This window comes from Abramis brama (genome assembly GCF_963993115.1).
Source record: "Abramis brama genome assembly, chromosome: 5".
Classification (NCBI taxonomy): Eukaryota; Metazoa; Chordata; class Actinopteri; order Cypriniformes; family Leuciscidae; genus Abramis; species Abramis brama.
This window is the reverse complement of record NC_139967.1, coordinates 26,296,347-26,312,610: the sequence shown is the minus strand read 5'-3', so window position 1 is coordinate 26,312,610 and position 16,264 is coordinate 26,296,347. Positions and strand designations below refer to the sequence as shown.

Below are 16,264 nucleotides of genomic sequence, written 5' to 3'. Positions count from 1 at the left end.
GCCACGGCAGCCAATCACCACTTTAGTTTAGGGTCCAATTCTCACAATTAACTAGTTGCTCTAATAAGCAACTAGTTAATTGTGAGAATTGGACCCTAAACTAAAGTGGTGATTGGCTGCCGTGGCTGGAGAGTACACTTTTTTGTGTAGGCCTACTGCATATACTAGGATATTGCTATTAGTACTTATTAATGCCTTATTCTGCATGACCATATTCTCCCTTAATCCTACCAATACCTAAACTTAACAACTACCCTACTAACTATTAATAATCAGTAATTAGAAGTTTGAGGCAAAAATCGTAGTTAATAATGAGTATTGGACCCTAATCTATAGTGTGACCAGCCCACCCACCCCCCCACCCCCTTTTTTTTTTAAATCATGGGGCCGTATTTATAAAACATTCTTAAAATGAAGAGGCAACTGAGGACAGTATCCTACACCTCACACGAACACTATCATCAGATGAAACTTTAGACATAGGTTAAAAATCTCAACTGCTTTTTTCTCTTTTCTATTTTTATAAATACAATATAGGTAGGTATAAATTCGATATCACTTATGTCAATGTTATCATCATATTCTCCAGCCCTAAAACTTGTTTTTTGTCAGTGTTTATTTAAAAACACTGATGAGTTGTCAATACAATATATAGCAATATAGGGTATGATTTAAACCCTAAATTCAGCACATTGACACAAAATGATAACTGCAAATCCATCTTTCGCTGCCTGGAGTCCAGCTTAGTTCCAACTCTTGTAGCTTTCGGCATACTGTAAAAATACAAATAGGCCTACATATTGAATAAAGTAAAATCATGGTATATCAATTAATTCCGTTATATCTTTCATAACAGTTGAGAATCCTCTTTATACAAAGTTTGGTTAAAAAAAAAATCCTGAAACCTAAAAAAATGTATTAGTGAGTAAAAAGAAAAAAATCCCATTGGTTTTGCCATACATGTAATTTCGTGTCTTTTTTTTTCCATTTATTTTTAAACAACTGATTAGCCACTGGTGTCCACTACAGAGGATAATACTAAAAAAAAAAAAATACTAAATTTACAAAACTTTTTTTCTGGTTCTCAGGATATTCAAGTCTGATGTTCTGCCAAATAATGGGCTACCTATCAGATTGTGTGCAACACTATATTTGTGGTGACATACAAAGTCTGATGCATAAGTTAGCCTACTTGATTTTTAGTAATGTTTATTGACCTGTTGTTACCATATTTTGAATCAGAACGGTGTTGCTACAACAGTGTTGCTCGTGTGATATTGCTCAGAAATCAGTAGCCTATCCTTATGAATTGCTTATTCTTAAATAACGGCTTTTTATTCCACGGCTAAATACCGCGTTTCTTCTCAATCTGAAGCCTGTAATGCTGAGCAGATCCAGAGTGCAGGACAGTAGGCTAGCAGAGTGGGCGCGTGGGGAGAAAAACACGTCCATGACATCATCCGCCTTGTTGTGATTCCCGATATCCCACCGGGTTCATCTCGTGGATGCAGTCACAGGATTCCCACACTGATTTCCCCCTTGTGCAACTTCAGCTCTTCGGTAACGGTCTGGTGCTGCTCACGCCCGCGTTGGTTTTACTTTAAGACTTGCGATATCTTTTTGCGCTCCTCGGCTTGGCTTTCGACATCGCCATTGTTGGGTTCAGCAGAGTTATGAGAAGGACGGCTGAGAGATGCTTCCGGTGTAAAAGTGATATCTTTATGAAAGCTGTCGCGAAGAAGGGCTGTCCGCTGTGCTCATGCGATCGAGGCTATTGTTAGACGAGATGAAACGGTGTCGGTTGGCGTGACACACCTGGGATTGTTACAGCAGACCTCCAAGCACGTATTTCTACCCCACATCCATCGTGTCTGCAAGCGGAAAGGATTCGTTTGTTTCGCCGAACATTAGTTAGAAAAGCCATTCTAGTGTGTGTTATTTCATGGGGATGTGTTCAAGGCAAGAGAGGATTCAAAAAGACGTCGACATCGTAATTCAAAGGTGTAAGGCAGAGAAAGACTGCCTGTTTTCTGGTGAGTTTCCATTGTCTCTTATTAAGAGTGCCGTCTTAAACAATTGCTATAGATTTGCTCTACACAATTGACAGGCTGCCAGCCTCACCGTTGATGGCTTTATATCCCCCTTCACACAAAAGCCCGATATGTTCAAAAACACGTATGTGGCTAATGTGCTCAAGCGTCCGCAATTTAATCTTTCCTGGACATTATAAATTATGCAATAATCAACTGCAACCGAGGGCCTAGCAAAAAAACGTGAGCTATTCCGCTTTTATCATCATCATAATAAAAGCATTAACATGCCTGTCAGGTGTTGCTTTGTGATGTGAATGATTTTTCAATTAGCCCACGCGTTAATATTGTAGACCATCACACATTTATTAGGTATCAATTTGATTCTGGTATATTCATTGTCAGTGGACATTCCCCGTCGATGTTGCTATGGAGACTAACCGTACACTTGTTGAAAGGGACTTTTTTTTTGTGGTCCAGTGTGTTTTATTGTTCACACACCCCAAGTTTGTGTCATTAATTGTCTCTTTGTTTCAGACTTTAGATTCTCCGACTCCACCTTCACGTTCACCTACATAAAAGGACATAAAAGGTAAATATAACACAGGCAGCTACTATCAATGTAAACAACTGCTGTACACTAACACGCCTGCTGGCTTTATGTTTTTAGTTGTTTGTTTATTATGAGTATATTTTTTTCAGTACTCTGTTTACAAAAATACATCCCGTCATCATTTTATCACCCTTGTGTTGTCCAGATCCTGACTTTGTTGTTTCTGTGGAAAACAAAAGAAACTGTTAGGCGAAATAACTCAATATCCATTCACTTTCATTTTTTTAAAACTAAAACTAAAAAAATGCTATGAAAGTGAAAGGAGAGTGAAGCTGTCATCCTGCCTAACATCTTATTTGTGCTATACTGAAGAAAGTTGTACAGGTTTAGAACAACATGAGGGTGAGAAAACGATGACAACTTTCATTTTTGGGGGGGACTGAAATAAGCCTTTAAAGGGATAGTTCACCCAAAAATGAAAATTCTGTCATCATTTACTCAAGTTGTTCCAAACCTGTATGAGTTTCTTTCTTCTGTTGAACACAAAAAATATATATTTTGAAGAATGTTGGTTCAACCAGACAGTTGACGGTAACCATTGACTTCCATAGTACAACTGTCTGGTTACTAACATTCTTCAAAATATCTTCCTTTGTGTTCAACAGAAGAAAGAAACTCATACAGGTTTGGAACAACTTGAGGGTTAGTAAATGATGACAGAATTTTTTTTTTTTTGGGGTGAACTATCCCTTTAATAGGTGTCTTGGTCGTAATGAGCAAGGTCTAAATTGGACTGAGCATGTTCATGTTCATGTATACGATATATGTTCTCTTTTCACCTTATACCCCGTTAATAAGGACAATAACCTAATTTCCATGGTCTCTGCTCAGTTTTATAGTGGTCAGCAGTGCTTGTGAAATCCTGTGCACTGATAAATATGTACCACCTTTAGAAGCATACTGCATGCTCTTAGCTGCACTGTGATTAACAATAGATTGTATTTACATATAATTAATTACCCTGTACTCTGTCATTGACATATTAGACACTGACGAATCACTTTTACAGTGATGAATAGGCAGCTATTTTTAGCTGCTATTCCTCATATAAAAATAATAAACTCACTATTTTATGCTAGAAATCAACCTGAAGCACAAAGAAACTTTCTTTTTTTGTTCACAATGCCCTTTAAAAGGAAAACACTAAGAATATGAATATACCATATTCTCATCGCTCCATTGATCACAAATGCCAGTGTGTTCAAGTGTGGTTGGTTTATATTTACATGTCACTCTCCAGGGCTCACACTTTTTTTGTGTAATGATTTAGCTGAAAGCTGTGAAGATTTGGTAGATGGTCTTTGATGTCAAGTTTAAATATGGAGATATTTGATATGTAGCTTGCTGTCTTGTTTGGACAACTATATAGAACTGATTATGTGTTGTAGAATGTCATGATCTTAATGATCTTAACTGGTATTGACGAACAGAACAAAAGTTTATCTCTTTTACTTTCCTGTAGTTAAGAATCAGTTTGCGGAAGTTCATGATACTTTCAGTTAGGGGTGGTTTTGGGTATATCTGTGAAAGTTTGACGTCAAGCTGGGTACGTTTCGTCTTACCAATTCTAGTGTCTAATGCACAATGCACAAACATGAGAAGAACACCATTGTTCTAGTTCTTGAAAGGACAGTCTTTCCAAACTGTTGACCTGTTTACTACAAACCCTCAACTATACCAACGTATTATTTAGACTTTTCCACCAGATTGAAATGAGAGATGGACAGCAGTTTTTCTTTGGCGAAATGAGGCTTGAGTTGCAACCTCATTTAACAATGAAGTCAGATGAGATACCAGACTGAAATTTTAGCTTGAGGCCATTTGATGAGCAATATCTCCAAAGCTACCAGACCTTGGTAGAAACGAGCACTGGTATAGTGCTTCCCTCCCTATAGTCATGCAAATGTTATGATAAATATGCTAATTAAAAAAATGAGTTGTCCAGGAAAGCACTTTTGGCTCACTGAAGCATTACCAGTACCGATAAGAAGGTCCTCGAAATATTTATGAAAGCCGAATGGATCTCGTCTTCTCAATAGTTGCCTTTAAATAAAGTCTTCAAGTTTCAATAACTGTTGGTTGAAAGTGGTTGGTTGTATTATAGTTATTACTGATTTGTTATATTTTCATGTGTTTTACAACACCAAATGCAAACGTTTGATGTACATGTATTTGTCAATTATTCAAAATATTATTTATTTTTATTTATTTATTTGTGCACATGCAGTAAATTTGTAACACTGCTCACTGTAATCCATTTAGGTGTCCTGAACTTAAAACAGGGAGTTCCTTGTCATTTTTATGTTTGAACTTGTTTGCAAATGTCACTCTTGTTCTTAGAGGAGGTGCTTTGTATTACAAGCAGGAAATGAGCTAACAGGCTCTCTATGAAAAATCATTGCACATTGCCTTATAGAGGAAGTAGCATTTCCTGTTTGTAGAGCTGCAACCTGCGCTCAACATCTTTCACTGATGGATCCACGACGTTTCCTTGTAATGTAGACCTCATATTGCCTCATATTTTGCACCTTTTTTGTATTTTCTTCACAGAAAACAAGGTAGCTCTAATATCTGATATGCCAGAACAAACTATTCAAAGATGGATATTTGCACGCTGATCACTTTTGTTTGATGTTACCAAACTACTAAATAGGTATAAGATATTTCACACAGTGAAAAGAACAGACAAGCCCATATTGTATTTTCTTCACAGAAAACAAGGTAGCTCTGATATCTGATATGCCAGATAACCCCGATATGTGATACAACAAACTATTCAAAGATGGATATTTGCACGGCAATCACTTTTGTTTGATGTTACCGAACTACTAAATAGGTATAAGATATTTCACACAGTGAAAAGAACAGACAAGCCCATAATCCCAGAGATGCAGTAGTTTCTCATGAATAATCCATCATAGCCGAGATCAACACAAATTATGTTTGAATTTCATCATCTTGGTATAACTGAATTTGCATAATTACCATGAGGGCTAAATTGTGACAAGCTCTAATTCAAACAAATGTTGTTGCACTAGATGCGGATACTGGCTGACCACTGGAAATAAACTTTGAGTGATTTGGCATACTACATCAAAAAGATGTAAACCATTAATTCAGGGAATAGATGAGGAAGTTCATTAATCTGACTAGCATGGTGTTCTGTATTGCAGAAAGTGAAAGCATCAAAAGCAGAAATAGTTTGCCATGCTCACACTACGTTGGGTTTGTGTAACGGTTTTTATGTCAGTTTGTTATATAAACCACAGCATCTGTCTAAGTGCAGACTTCACTTCACAGTTACAAACTAAGCCAGATACGTTAATATTTGCTTACAAAATGTCTGTGTGGGTGTTTATGTATATTAGGTCAACCATCTATAATGCATAAGAGGTAGGTGCTAATGTGGGTATAGTAGTACTAGATAGTTTCATTAAATTGTATGCAACTGATGCTTACATGCTGCTCTCTACCATTAGCTGCCAAACTTTTGGCTTTCTTTTCTGTAGCTGTGTGCTGTTAGGCATGTTAGTGCTGTTATATGTCAACAGGACAATCATAGCATCATGAACCCTGATATCATTACACATATGTCTAGTTGCAGTTATTTTCTTGTGGCAGTACTACTTGCATATGAGCTCTATGCAAACCACAAGGGAAAGATTCTCTCAGTGTGACAGGCACTGAAAAATTATTATAGATGCACTGCTGAGACCTGCCCATTGGGTTTTGCTCTCCTATGTTGGGCCATCCACATGTAAAGGTTGTTTGCTTTCACTGAATTCAATGCAATTCATATACACAGTAATGTTTTGTTTCTCTCTTAGAGAACAAGTTTCAGGTGTAGAAGCTTCTGTCTTGGCATGCGACCCCATTTGTCAGCGATTTATAACGCTGTTCTTTCATCTTTCTTTACCCCAGAATCATGCCAACCAGGACAGGAGATACCAGATGTAGCCTAATTACCTTGTCATTTTGGATTTAGATAATTGGTGGTCTGTTCCCTGAAAATTTGTACATTTGACATTAGAAATGGACACTTACTACCTTAAAGCACTATTTGGACCCTTAAAAATTACTTTCACTGGTGTAACCCAAAGTACTTAGGTTGTTTCCTACCTAGGCTCATTGGAAAAACGTGCCTCTACCTACAGTACATGTTTGCAGAACTCCAAAAACATACCTATTACAAACAATTCACAAAATTATGATAACCGGGGCAAATTATCGATTCATAAAGACTTATTTTTGCACGGTTACTTGCACAATACTATGTTATGACCTCGAAACACTTTTACCATAGTGCAAAAAAAAGAAAGATGTTTGCTCCATATGTATGGAAAAAAAATAATTTCCGAACTGCCGCGATGCATACAACAATGAACTTAAGACTGCGCCAGATTCATGTTCATCTGTTTCGGATAAAACTGAACACTCCTTTAGCGCAATTCACTGGACATACTGTATGACTGTGTGAAACATGCAATAATAAATGTAATATCCTTTTACGTAAATGTAATATCCTGTGTAATAGGCCTGTGAATATTAAGAAGGCTTCGTGTGATGGAGCATAAGCATGAACCTCATGTACCCAAATTGAACTAATGCATTTTTTTTGCATAGTCATTGGCATTTTGCAGATGGTTGGTTTCTGCTTGAGAAAAATATGTGACCAAAGAAAATAAATGCATCATGCATAACACAATCCAAGTCATTTTAAACAATACCAGGTGTCATTGTGAATAATGCTTTCTGTGAGTGGCACCAACCTGCGTGAGACCTCAGGAGGGGTTTCACTTCCTCTGAATCAATCTCTCTTCTCTGTGTTGCCATCACATAATTCCTTATGGGCTTATACCGCTTTCTGTGCCAGTAGTAGTCAGAATCTACATACAGTATGGTTGTGTGTGTTTTTATTTATTAAGTTATTTACCATGATTTTTAATGGTATAAGGTCATTGACTCAATTAATTCCATAATATATTTTCTCACATTGTGCAATGGAGCGAAAACACATAAGCACATAAAGGTCACCTGCATATTATATTTGCACAGTTGCCAGATCAGCCTGTATCTAAGTAATTAATATGATTTTGGTAGTTTCAGGCTGATCACTATAAGGCTTTTTAGCAAGCCACTTTATCTTCACATTAATTCAAGGTACTTCACAGGAGAGAGTGTCCTGTTGTCAACACTGTTCTTTGCAACCTTATTTACTTGATTGCATGAAATGGAGACTACACTATCCTTAATTACCTCTTACTTAAGTGTTTAGATTAACTGTATTCAAGACACGTGGGCAGCACCCTTCTGGGAAGTGATAGTCTCTTCATTTGCAAAATCTCTTTTGTCACTTGGAATTTATATATTCCATCTGCTCATTTCTGTCAGGCACCTTTGTGTAACTGTGAGAGCCTTTTTTTTAAATTGCAGTTTTGCTTCTATTTAAAGTTTCCGGTGTCAACACTAGATGGGTTTTCTGTCTTCACAGCATTACATTTCTGCACTGCACCAAAACATAAAATATATATATATATTTTTGTAGCTGACCAAATATTTTCATAAGCCTTTATGTGAACAGTTTAGATTGTGAGCTATCAAGTAGATGGGGGGTATTAGATTTGGGTTTCTGTGAGCGATGGACAGGTGCAGTTGGATCCCAACATTTCGTAAAATTTTAAAGCTTGTGGAGTTCATTCAGCTTGAGTGCTGCTTTCATTAAAGGGTTAAAAATTCTGTCAGTAATTACTCACCCTCATGTTGTTCCAACCCCGTAAGACTTTCGTTCATCTTCGGAACACAATTTAAGATATTTCTGATGAAATCTGAGAGCTGTCTCACTCCTTCATAGACAAAAAAAAAATAAAAAAATAACATAGTGTAACAGCGCACCGCTTCTGGGTTGTACATCAGAACGTAGGCTCACTATTGGCCGACGCTGGTAATGTGTGTGATGCTGGCCAATAGTGAGCCTACGTTCTGACGTACAACCCAGAAGCGCTGCGCTGTTACACTACGTGAACTCACTCAGATGCCCACACAGAAGAAAATGAATAGTTGAATAAAGTTGTTATTTTTGTTTTGTTTTTGCGCACAAAAAGTATTCTCGTCGCTTGATAAACTTAAGGTTGAGCCACTGTAGTCACTTGGACTATTTTAACAATGTCTTTACTAACTTTTCTGGGATGGCAGATATCAATTACCTAGCAGCCTATGAAGGAGTGAACCAGCTCTCAGATTTCATCAAAAATATCTTTAATTTGTGTTCTGAAGATGAACGAAAGTCTTACGGGGTTGGAACAACATGAAGGGTGAGTAATTACTGACAGAATTCTCATTTTTGGGTGAACTAACCCTTTAAAGCAAAAGAGGGATGAAATTACAGTCTATTGTCTATTTGTCAACAGTGTAGTCATGTACGTGCAAAACGGTGTTTGGTGTTTTTAGCCCCCAACGGCGCCTTCCAGGCAGCGAGGGGATGGGTAGGTTTAAGGTTGAGGTTAGGGTTAGCTGCCTGGAAGGAGCCATTGGGGGCTAAAACCACCATCGAGCGTATAAAACACTGCTCAAAACAGAAGTCACTTTCATTCCAAGCAGCATTCTATTGGAGAACACAGCAAATCCTCATGACAAACTTAGACCCATTGCAAAACCTGTGTGGGGATATTTTTCATCCTCACGTGAAATTCCCGTTCGTGTAGATTTCGCCTGTTAAAATTGTGTGGTAAATGTATATTAATTTTACATGCTAATAATATAATTTGTAACAATACAATTTATTAAATAAATTTCAAAATAGAAAGTGCCCAAAGTTAGCATTTTCGCTGGTGGTCTCCAATGAATTTTTGACTCTGTATATTAAAAATTAGAAGTGTTTGTTCAGACTTTGTACTTTTCAGTTATTTGCAGAGTCTGTGGCAGTATTTCTGAGTCAGGTAAAATAAATGAAATGATGACTTTATTACTCTGAGATCGAAACGGTCTACTTAAGAGTACTAGTGTAGCTCCAGTAGGTGTCTTTCACAATATGTGTGAACTTAATATTCAAACTGTTTCTGCATGTTGATTCAGTGTGATGTGTCAGCTACCATACGGTATGTGCATGAATGTGTCTGAGAACCAGTATAATGAACTACAGTGTTACATATCCTGTCTAATTTGTGTGTTTTTTTTTTTTTTGCAGGGTGTCCTACTCCGTTCATGTCTCTGATGATTATCCAGGTATTGCACAAACAAAGTAATGGATTATTTGATAAATGGATAAATGATACCCCCAAACTCTCACCAGTCATCCCATACCATTGAGATAGAGTGATTTTATATCTGTTACAATAAGGACCTATTACTAACACTAACATCATAACACAATAATAAACACTATTACTACTGCTTGCTTGGGATTGTGAAAAATTCCTAACCCTAGGGATATTCAAATTTGCCTTGTAACTCATGCTGGAACATCAGTGCTTTAGACAAATGATTCTTCAAATTGGACAGATTGTTCCAAGAAATGCCATAGACTTTTAATGAAGGATGGACATAGGCCATATCTAGGGACCAGAATATCATAGGCCCTGTTTACACCTGGTATTAAGATACGTTTTGTTAGATCGTATCAAAAGTAGATGAGGCAGACACATACGCGTTTACACCTGGTGTTTTAATCAGTCTCTTTTGTCCACTTTCGACCACTTCTGTCCTGATTTCCTCGAGGAAAGGTTCTATGGGCGGGTAAATGTATGGGATTTTTCAGATCTTTCGACCTAATACATACAACCGGCACATCCGAGAACTCAACTGTAAATTTCGTAACCGCCCCTTTTTAGGGGAAAACAAACCAGACTTCCCATAGACTTCAATACAAAATAGCGGCACAAAACAACGTCCGTACACAGCCGGCAGACGTGTATAACTTCAGAAATCACTTAGATGAAATATGTCGAGTAATTATATGTCCACCCTGCCTTCCATAGAGCGTGAACGATACATTTATAAACTTAATTTGGGCAACTTAAAACCATGACCCTACCAGCGTCAAATTGGTCTAACAACCCCACTCAGTGGCCAGAAGTGTCTTACCCGGACATTTACTCGTACCTCATCAAGTCACCAGGTAGCCAGTGAATGATTTTACTTCGGTTTTAAGAAGTAAACATCTTTAAATGTATAATATTATGTCTTTATATTTAGAGTAGCTACTGAGTGCACTTTTCTGTCCAGCCATACAACTAGCCTGATTTAGCTTTCGATAGCATCATCCGTAATTCATGATATTTCCATAACAGCAAGATATTGATGATGATGGCAGGCAGAGATGGGCATAAATACATGGAAATGTATTTAAAATAAAATAAAAATACAAAATACTGTGTGGAAAAATTTAATTAAATACAAATACATAATAGGGGTAGCCTACTGTGTGAAAAAAAAAAAGTTTAAATACAAATTACATGTTTGTAAGGGTTAGTACACGTCCTCAATCCGATACTGTGTATGGCGCTCGCCGGTTTGTTTTCCCCTAAAAGTGGGCGTGAACCTTTTCAGAGACGTTCTATGACGCTACGCCGGTTGTATGTATGGACAAAATAAGCTTGTGCAGTTTACATATGAACGCGACTGGTAGGGGTGGGTGAAAAAATCAATTCTTAGATGCATCGTGATGCGGACGTGGACGATTCTGAATCAAATCACAAATGTCAAAAATCAGTTTTCTAAATGTTAATTGATAATGTAATGTTGACGGAACGCAAAAGGCGCCTGGACATTCTGTGGCGTGCAGCTGTGCACATAACAGAGATGCATGATGGTTGAGCGAGAAATCTGACCGGAACCCTCTGCATTAAAATTTTGTGTAACTTTGGCTCTATGAAGGTCAAGCTCTATGAAGGGAAAAAGGACCTGGATAAGAGCCACACTTTTTTTTTTTTTCACATTAGATTAAAGGAAAATCAGCCAACTGTCCACAATGTGTTTGTTCAACTTTAAAAGAATGGGTATGCAAGTAGACCAGACTGCGACCAAATGGGCGACAAGAGGTTTCACTGGTGTGACCACCACGCTGTCCAATTGATAAGAGCTGCAACTTCTGTTACATACGAGAAACATCAAACTAAACAAAAGTTAAACGAAACTGCGCTGTTCGTTTGAGCTGCGCGTACCGTTTAGCGCAATGCGAGCTCAGAACAGGTTTACTTGTGGGCCGATCTCAATCACGCGACACTGTTATTACACAGCGCTGGGAGATCTAGTGAGAAAGTGTTTGAATTCACCGCAGAATTAATAATATCGCAGTGAGATGTAATTGGAAGCATTCAAATTCAGTGCAGAATTCTGTTATAAACCACACATGTCAGATCAAACAGCGCTGACGTGGAAACCAGGACAACCTTAAAAGCTTTCACCCAACTCGGAAAAGGCAAAGCGAATTACAAACTCTATCGCAACATTTATTGCCAAATCACTTCCATTTGTTTAATTAATAAAATATATTGGAAGTAAATTCATTATGGATCATTACAAATACTTTCTTTTAAAAGTACCAAGTACACAGTGAGAGAAAAGAAAATCTGTATAGAAAAAAAAAGATGCATCCGCTTTATCATCGCATCGCAGCCCTCTGAATCATAATTGAATCGAATCGTGAGGTGCATAGAGATTCCCACCCCTATCGACTGGAGACGACGGAAAAACATGCAGAGAGCAGCTTTCGTTTCTGCTATAATTTCCGCAAAAGATCATGACGAATGCGGTGAGTGCGTTAGAATCAGGAATGGTGCGAGAATATTGTGCTTGGTATATTTATCATCTTCAAACCAAACTTGACAAAGTTTAAATCCCCAAAGTTAAATGCATGTTTCACATAATGTTTATGCATTAGGTCAGTAGGCGTAGAGCAGGCGGTCTGAGCGTCTACACTACGTAAGCAATCCTGTCGAATTCGTTTTCGACTACCTCTAGAAGTGGTCGAAAGTGGACAAGCCCAAAACGTTTTAGACCCCGTGTACACGTGTATTTAGCTTCGTCCACTTGTGATCCGATCAACCAAAATGCATCTAATACCATGTGTAAACTGGACAATAGAGACTTGTGGGTCGACTCTATTTGGACCAGTGTGGAACCATTCAGGACACCCTAATAGAACATTATAACAACACCCTGCCAAGCACCCACAACACTGTGGCAAGTCCACTTTTCTGTTAAAATATAAAGAAAATTGTTAAAATTTCATATACTCAGTATATAACTGGTCTGATAGGAAAGATGACACTGGATCTACTCTGTACTGGGAACTGATACCACTGATAAAAATAAACCAGCTGATCTGCATCATTCTCAGCTTCAGTGTGATGAAGCGCTCTACCGCAGCTGCTTTATACTCCTAAGACTTTTCCCATTGTCTCTTTTCCATCACATAATTATAATGGCACAGTACATTCAAGTGAGCAACTGTTTGTTTTCATTATCTTATCAGCCGTAATAACACAACACAATGTTAAAGCACAGTGGGTTATATGGGTATAGTGATTACAATGGATTTTTACTTTTAGGTAGCTGGTTTTGAGCAGTTGCCTAGTGCAATCTATATTCAGTTTGACTTAGCCTACTAATGTCATTTTGTTGTGAAGCTGTGGCATTGCTCTAAGTCTAAGATTGACATTTGATGTTTTGATATAACACACAAGAGTTGTCCCCAAAATCTAAAACCTAAAAGATGCAGACCTCCCTTTTTGAAGGACTTAGTCTAGCCTGATTCACAGCATAGTGGCAGAGAGTCAGCTTTGCATAAGAATGAGGAATTTGCTTGGCACAATTTTAGGCAACATTGCCAAAAAATGCCATGGGAAGTGTTAACCTGAAAATAGTGGATTGTCCAGAAACTGTAGAATAAGCACATAGCTCAATTCACTCTCATTTGGAGCTTTTCTATTAATTATGTATAAGCTGCAGTTTGGTTTTTTTACCACTCATTGGTAGGTCGATTACATTGTTAGTTCTTCTTCAGGTCTTCAGTATTCTTGGTGTTTCAATAGCACCTGCTGGTAACACTTACAGTAAGGTTTCATTAGTTAACATTAATTAACTAACTACTTTAGTTAACGTGAACTAAAAATGAACAGTACTTCTACAGTAATATTAGTTAATGTTAATACATGTTAAAACATTTACTAATATATTATGGAAATCAAATGTTGTATGTGTTAACATTAGTTGAAACATTGTGAATTATCATGAACAAACAATGAACAGCTGGATTTTTATTAACTAACATTAACAAAGATGAATAAATACAGATGTACAAAATAATAACAGAATAACAAATGTATTGCTCATTGTTAGTTCATGTTAGTTATTACATTAACTAATGTTAACAAATGAAACCTTATTGTAAAGTTTTACCCACCTGTTTGTTTTTGTCATTTCAGATAACACATATGTGTCTAATTCTGAAAATGATGATGAAGTGTTAGTCACCAGGGATCCAATACCAGTAATTTTCAATAGAATTGCAACAGGTAAGATATCTTATCATCTAATAGTGAATCATAAAACAGCTGCATCTACTGAAAACCAATGAAAAACTTGAACGAACAGACATTTTAAAGAAAGGAAAGGAAACCATAAAGAAGGGAAAGGAAACCAGCAGCCTTCTAGATTCAGAGTGTACTTCACAGAAATATTTCAGTGGTTTTCAACTTTGGTCAAGGCGTTTTGGCTGAATATTTTTGCTCCAACCCTGAACTAGCGCCCATGCCATGATTCTACCACCTACTACATGATCAGATTTTTTGGAGTTAGCTAAGAGTTTGATCCTTTATGTCTGCCAATAATGAGGGTCAGTAGACCGATCATTACAATAAAAGTACTGTGGCAGTAGCATATACAGTGATGGTGTCAAATGGTAGCACCATGATACTTTGATAATATGGTACTGAATGATCACCATATGGCATTTACATTGGACTCAAAGCCACCTCAGATAATAGCCATGGTATACGCTAACACTACTGTTCAAAAGTGCGGGGTCTGTATAATTTTATGTTTTTGAAAGAAGTTTCTGATGCTCATGCTGCATGTATTTGATTTTGATAAGAAATAGAGTAAAAACAGTACTATTTTGAAATATATTACATATTTAAAATAGCTGTTTTTAACCGTTTTAATCTCCATTTTTAAAAATATATGACTATTTTTAATAATTTAATGCTTCCTTGCTGAATAAATTATTGACAGTATTTATATAAAAAAAATATATTAACTCTAAACCAGTGCTTAATTTGTAAAGTGGGAGGTCCCGGAGCGCAGAGGGGGGGTGGATCCGGCGACTCAAAATGGGGGTTGGAGGTAACGGAACAAAAAAATAAATAAAAAAAATAATTACACTGCCTACGTAGCTTCTCTGCAGGGACAGCGCCAGAGAATTTTTAACGCATGTGCTGAGTGGGTGCTAGATCATTGACGGGGAGCTGCGCAAAACTTGGCCACTAAATATTTAATATTCAGTTATGTTAATGATCACAATTAAAGTTTTAATTTTATTAAATTGAACAAGCGCAACATTCAGCATTCAATCAAATATTCTAAAAGATGTAGGCTATTATTAATAATAATGTTATTTCAACACAATATCTCGTTATTTCGAAATAATATGTGTGCGTGCATCTGTAAATCCGGTGACGCGTGTATTGATTTTTATTAATAAACAAGTGTTTTCTCTAAAAGTGTCGACTCGGCTGCAAAGATGAAGTTGACGATTGCCATTTCCGTGTGAACGCGCTTATAGAGAGAAATGCACATAAATAGGCCTAATGGATTACATAATCAGAGAGTAGCCTTTTTCTTTTTTCGTTTTGAATTATTTCGTTTAAAGACATTTCAAGCTTTGTGTATTTGATGTATTTGTCATGTCTGTGTGAGGCATACACTGAGTTTCGTTAAGTTAGGATGTGCTCCAGTTCACGTGCAATGCAAGTGAGCGCGCGGGCGCCTCCGTTATATTTATTTCGTATTTATTAAATACAGGCAATTGGTTGATGAAAAATGTATTAAAATTAAGATACAATTTATACAAAACGAAATTCACTTTAAAGAAAGGCTTTCTACAAAACAACTTCAACTTCAACGGTCAAAATCATGTCTGACCCGCTCCATGTCTCATATTGCGCATCCTATCTTACTCGGTCGTGCTGTTCACTTTTCATAAATCAACATAAATGGAAAAAAAAATAACATTATAATATATTAACAAATATGAAACTTTTTTAGTGGCTACAACAGTATAGTAGGCCTACATACTCTCTATTTGTACAAATTTCTGCACATTAATTTAATTCTGAATTTTGCACACACAAGTTGAAAGGCATTTGTTCAAATCAAGTTCACGGATAATTGTGCGTGCATTTATTAATCATTATGATACTAAAATCCTAACAAATAGGCTATGCTATGTACAAAAAATCAGATGAGCCCATAATATGAACGCATTTACACGTTAAGCATTTTCCTCCCATATAACCATTATAAGAACGCTTAATGTGCCTTAATGCAGATTAGAATGTCCCCTTATTATGTCGAAATAACGAGATACTATGTCGATAGGCTACTAGGCTACTATGTCCACCGT

The 16,264-nt window shown here is 37.0% G+C and overlaps 1 protein-coding gene across 3 annotated transcripts in view; it reads left to right on the top strand.

Moving 5' to 3' along the window:
• Nucleotides 1-1,401: 1,401 nt before the first annotated feature.
• The window catches only part of parp8 (poly (ADP-ribose) polymerase family, member 8), a 37,989-nt gene continuing 23,126 nt past the window's right edge, over nucleotides 1,402-16,264 (top strand). For all 3 annotated transcript variants that reach the window (XM_084113820.1, XM_084113819.1, XM_084113818.1), the window contains exons 1-4: nucleotides 1,402-2,033; nucleotides 2,568-2,622; nucleotides 9,827-9,864; nucleotides 14,067-14,156. In XM_084113820.1, coding sequence (XP_083969946.1) covers nucleotides 1,943-2,033; nucleotides 2,568-2,622; nucleotides 9,827-9,864; nucleotides 14,067-14,156 — 274 coding nt within the window. In that variant the 5' untranslated portion in view covers nucleotides 1,402-1,942. The remainder of the gene's footprint in view (nucleotides 2,034-2,567; nucleotides 2,623-9,826; nucleotides 9,865-14,066; nucleotides 14,157-16,264) is intronic.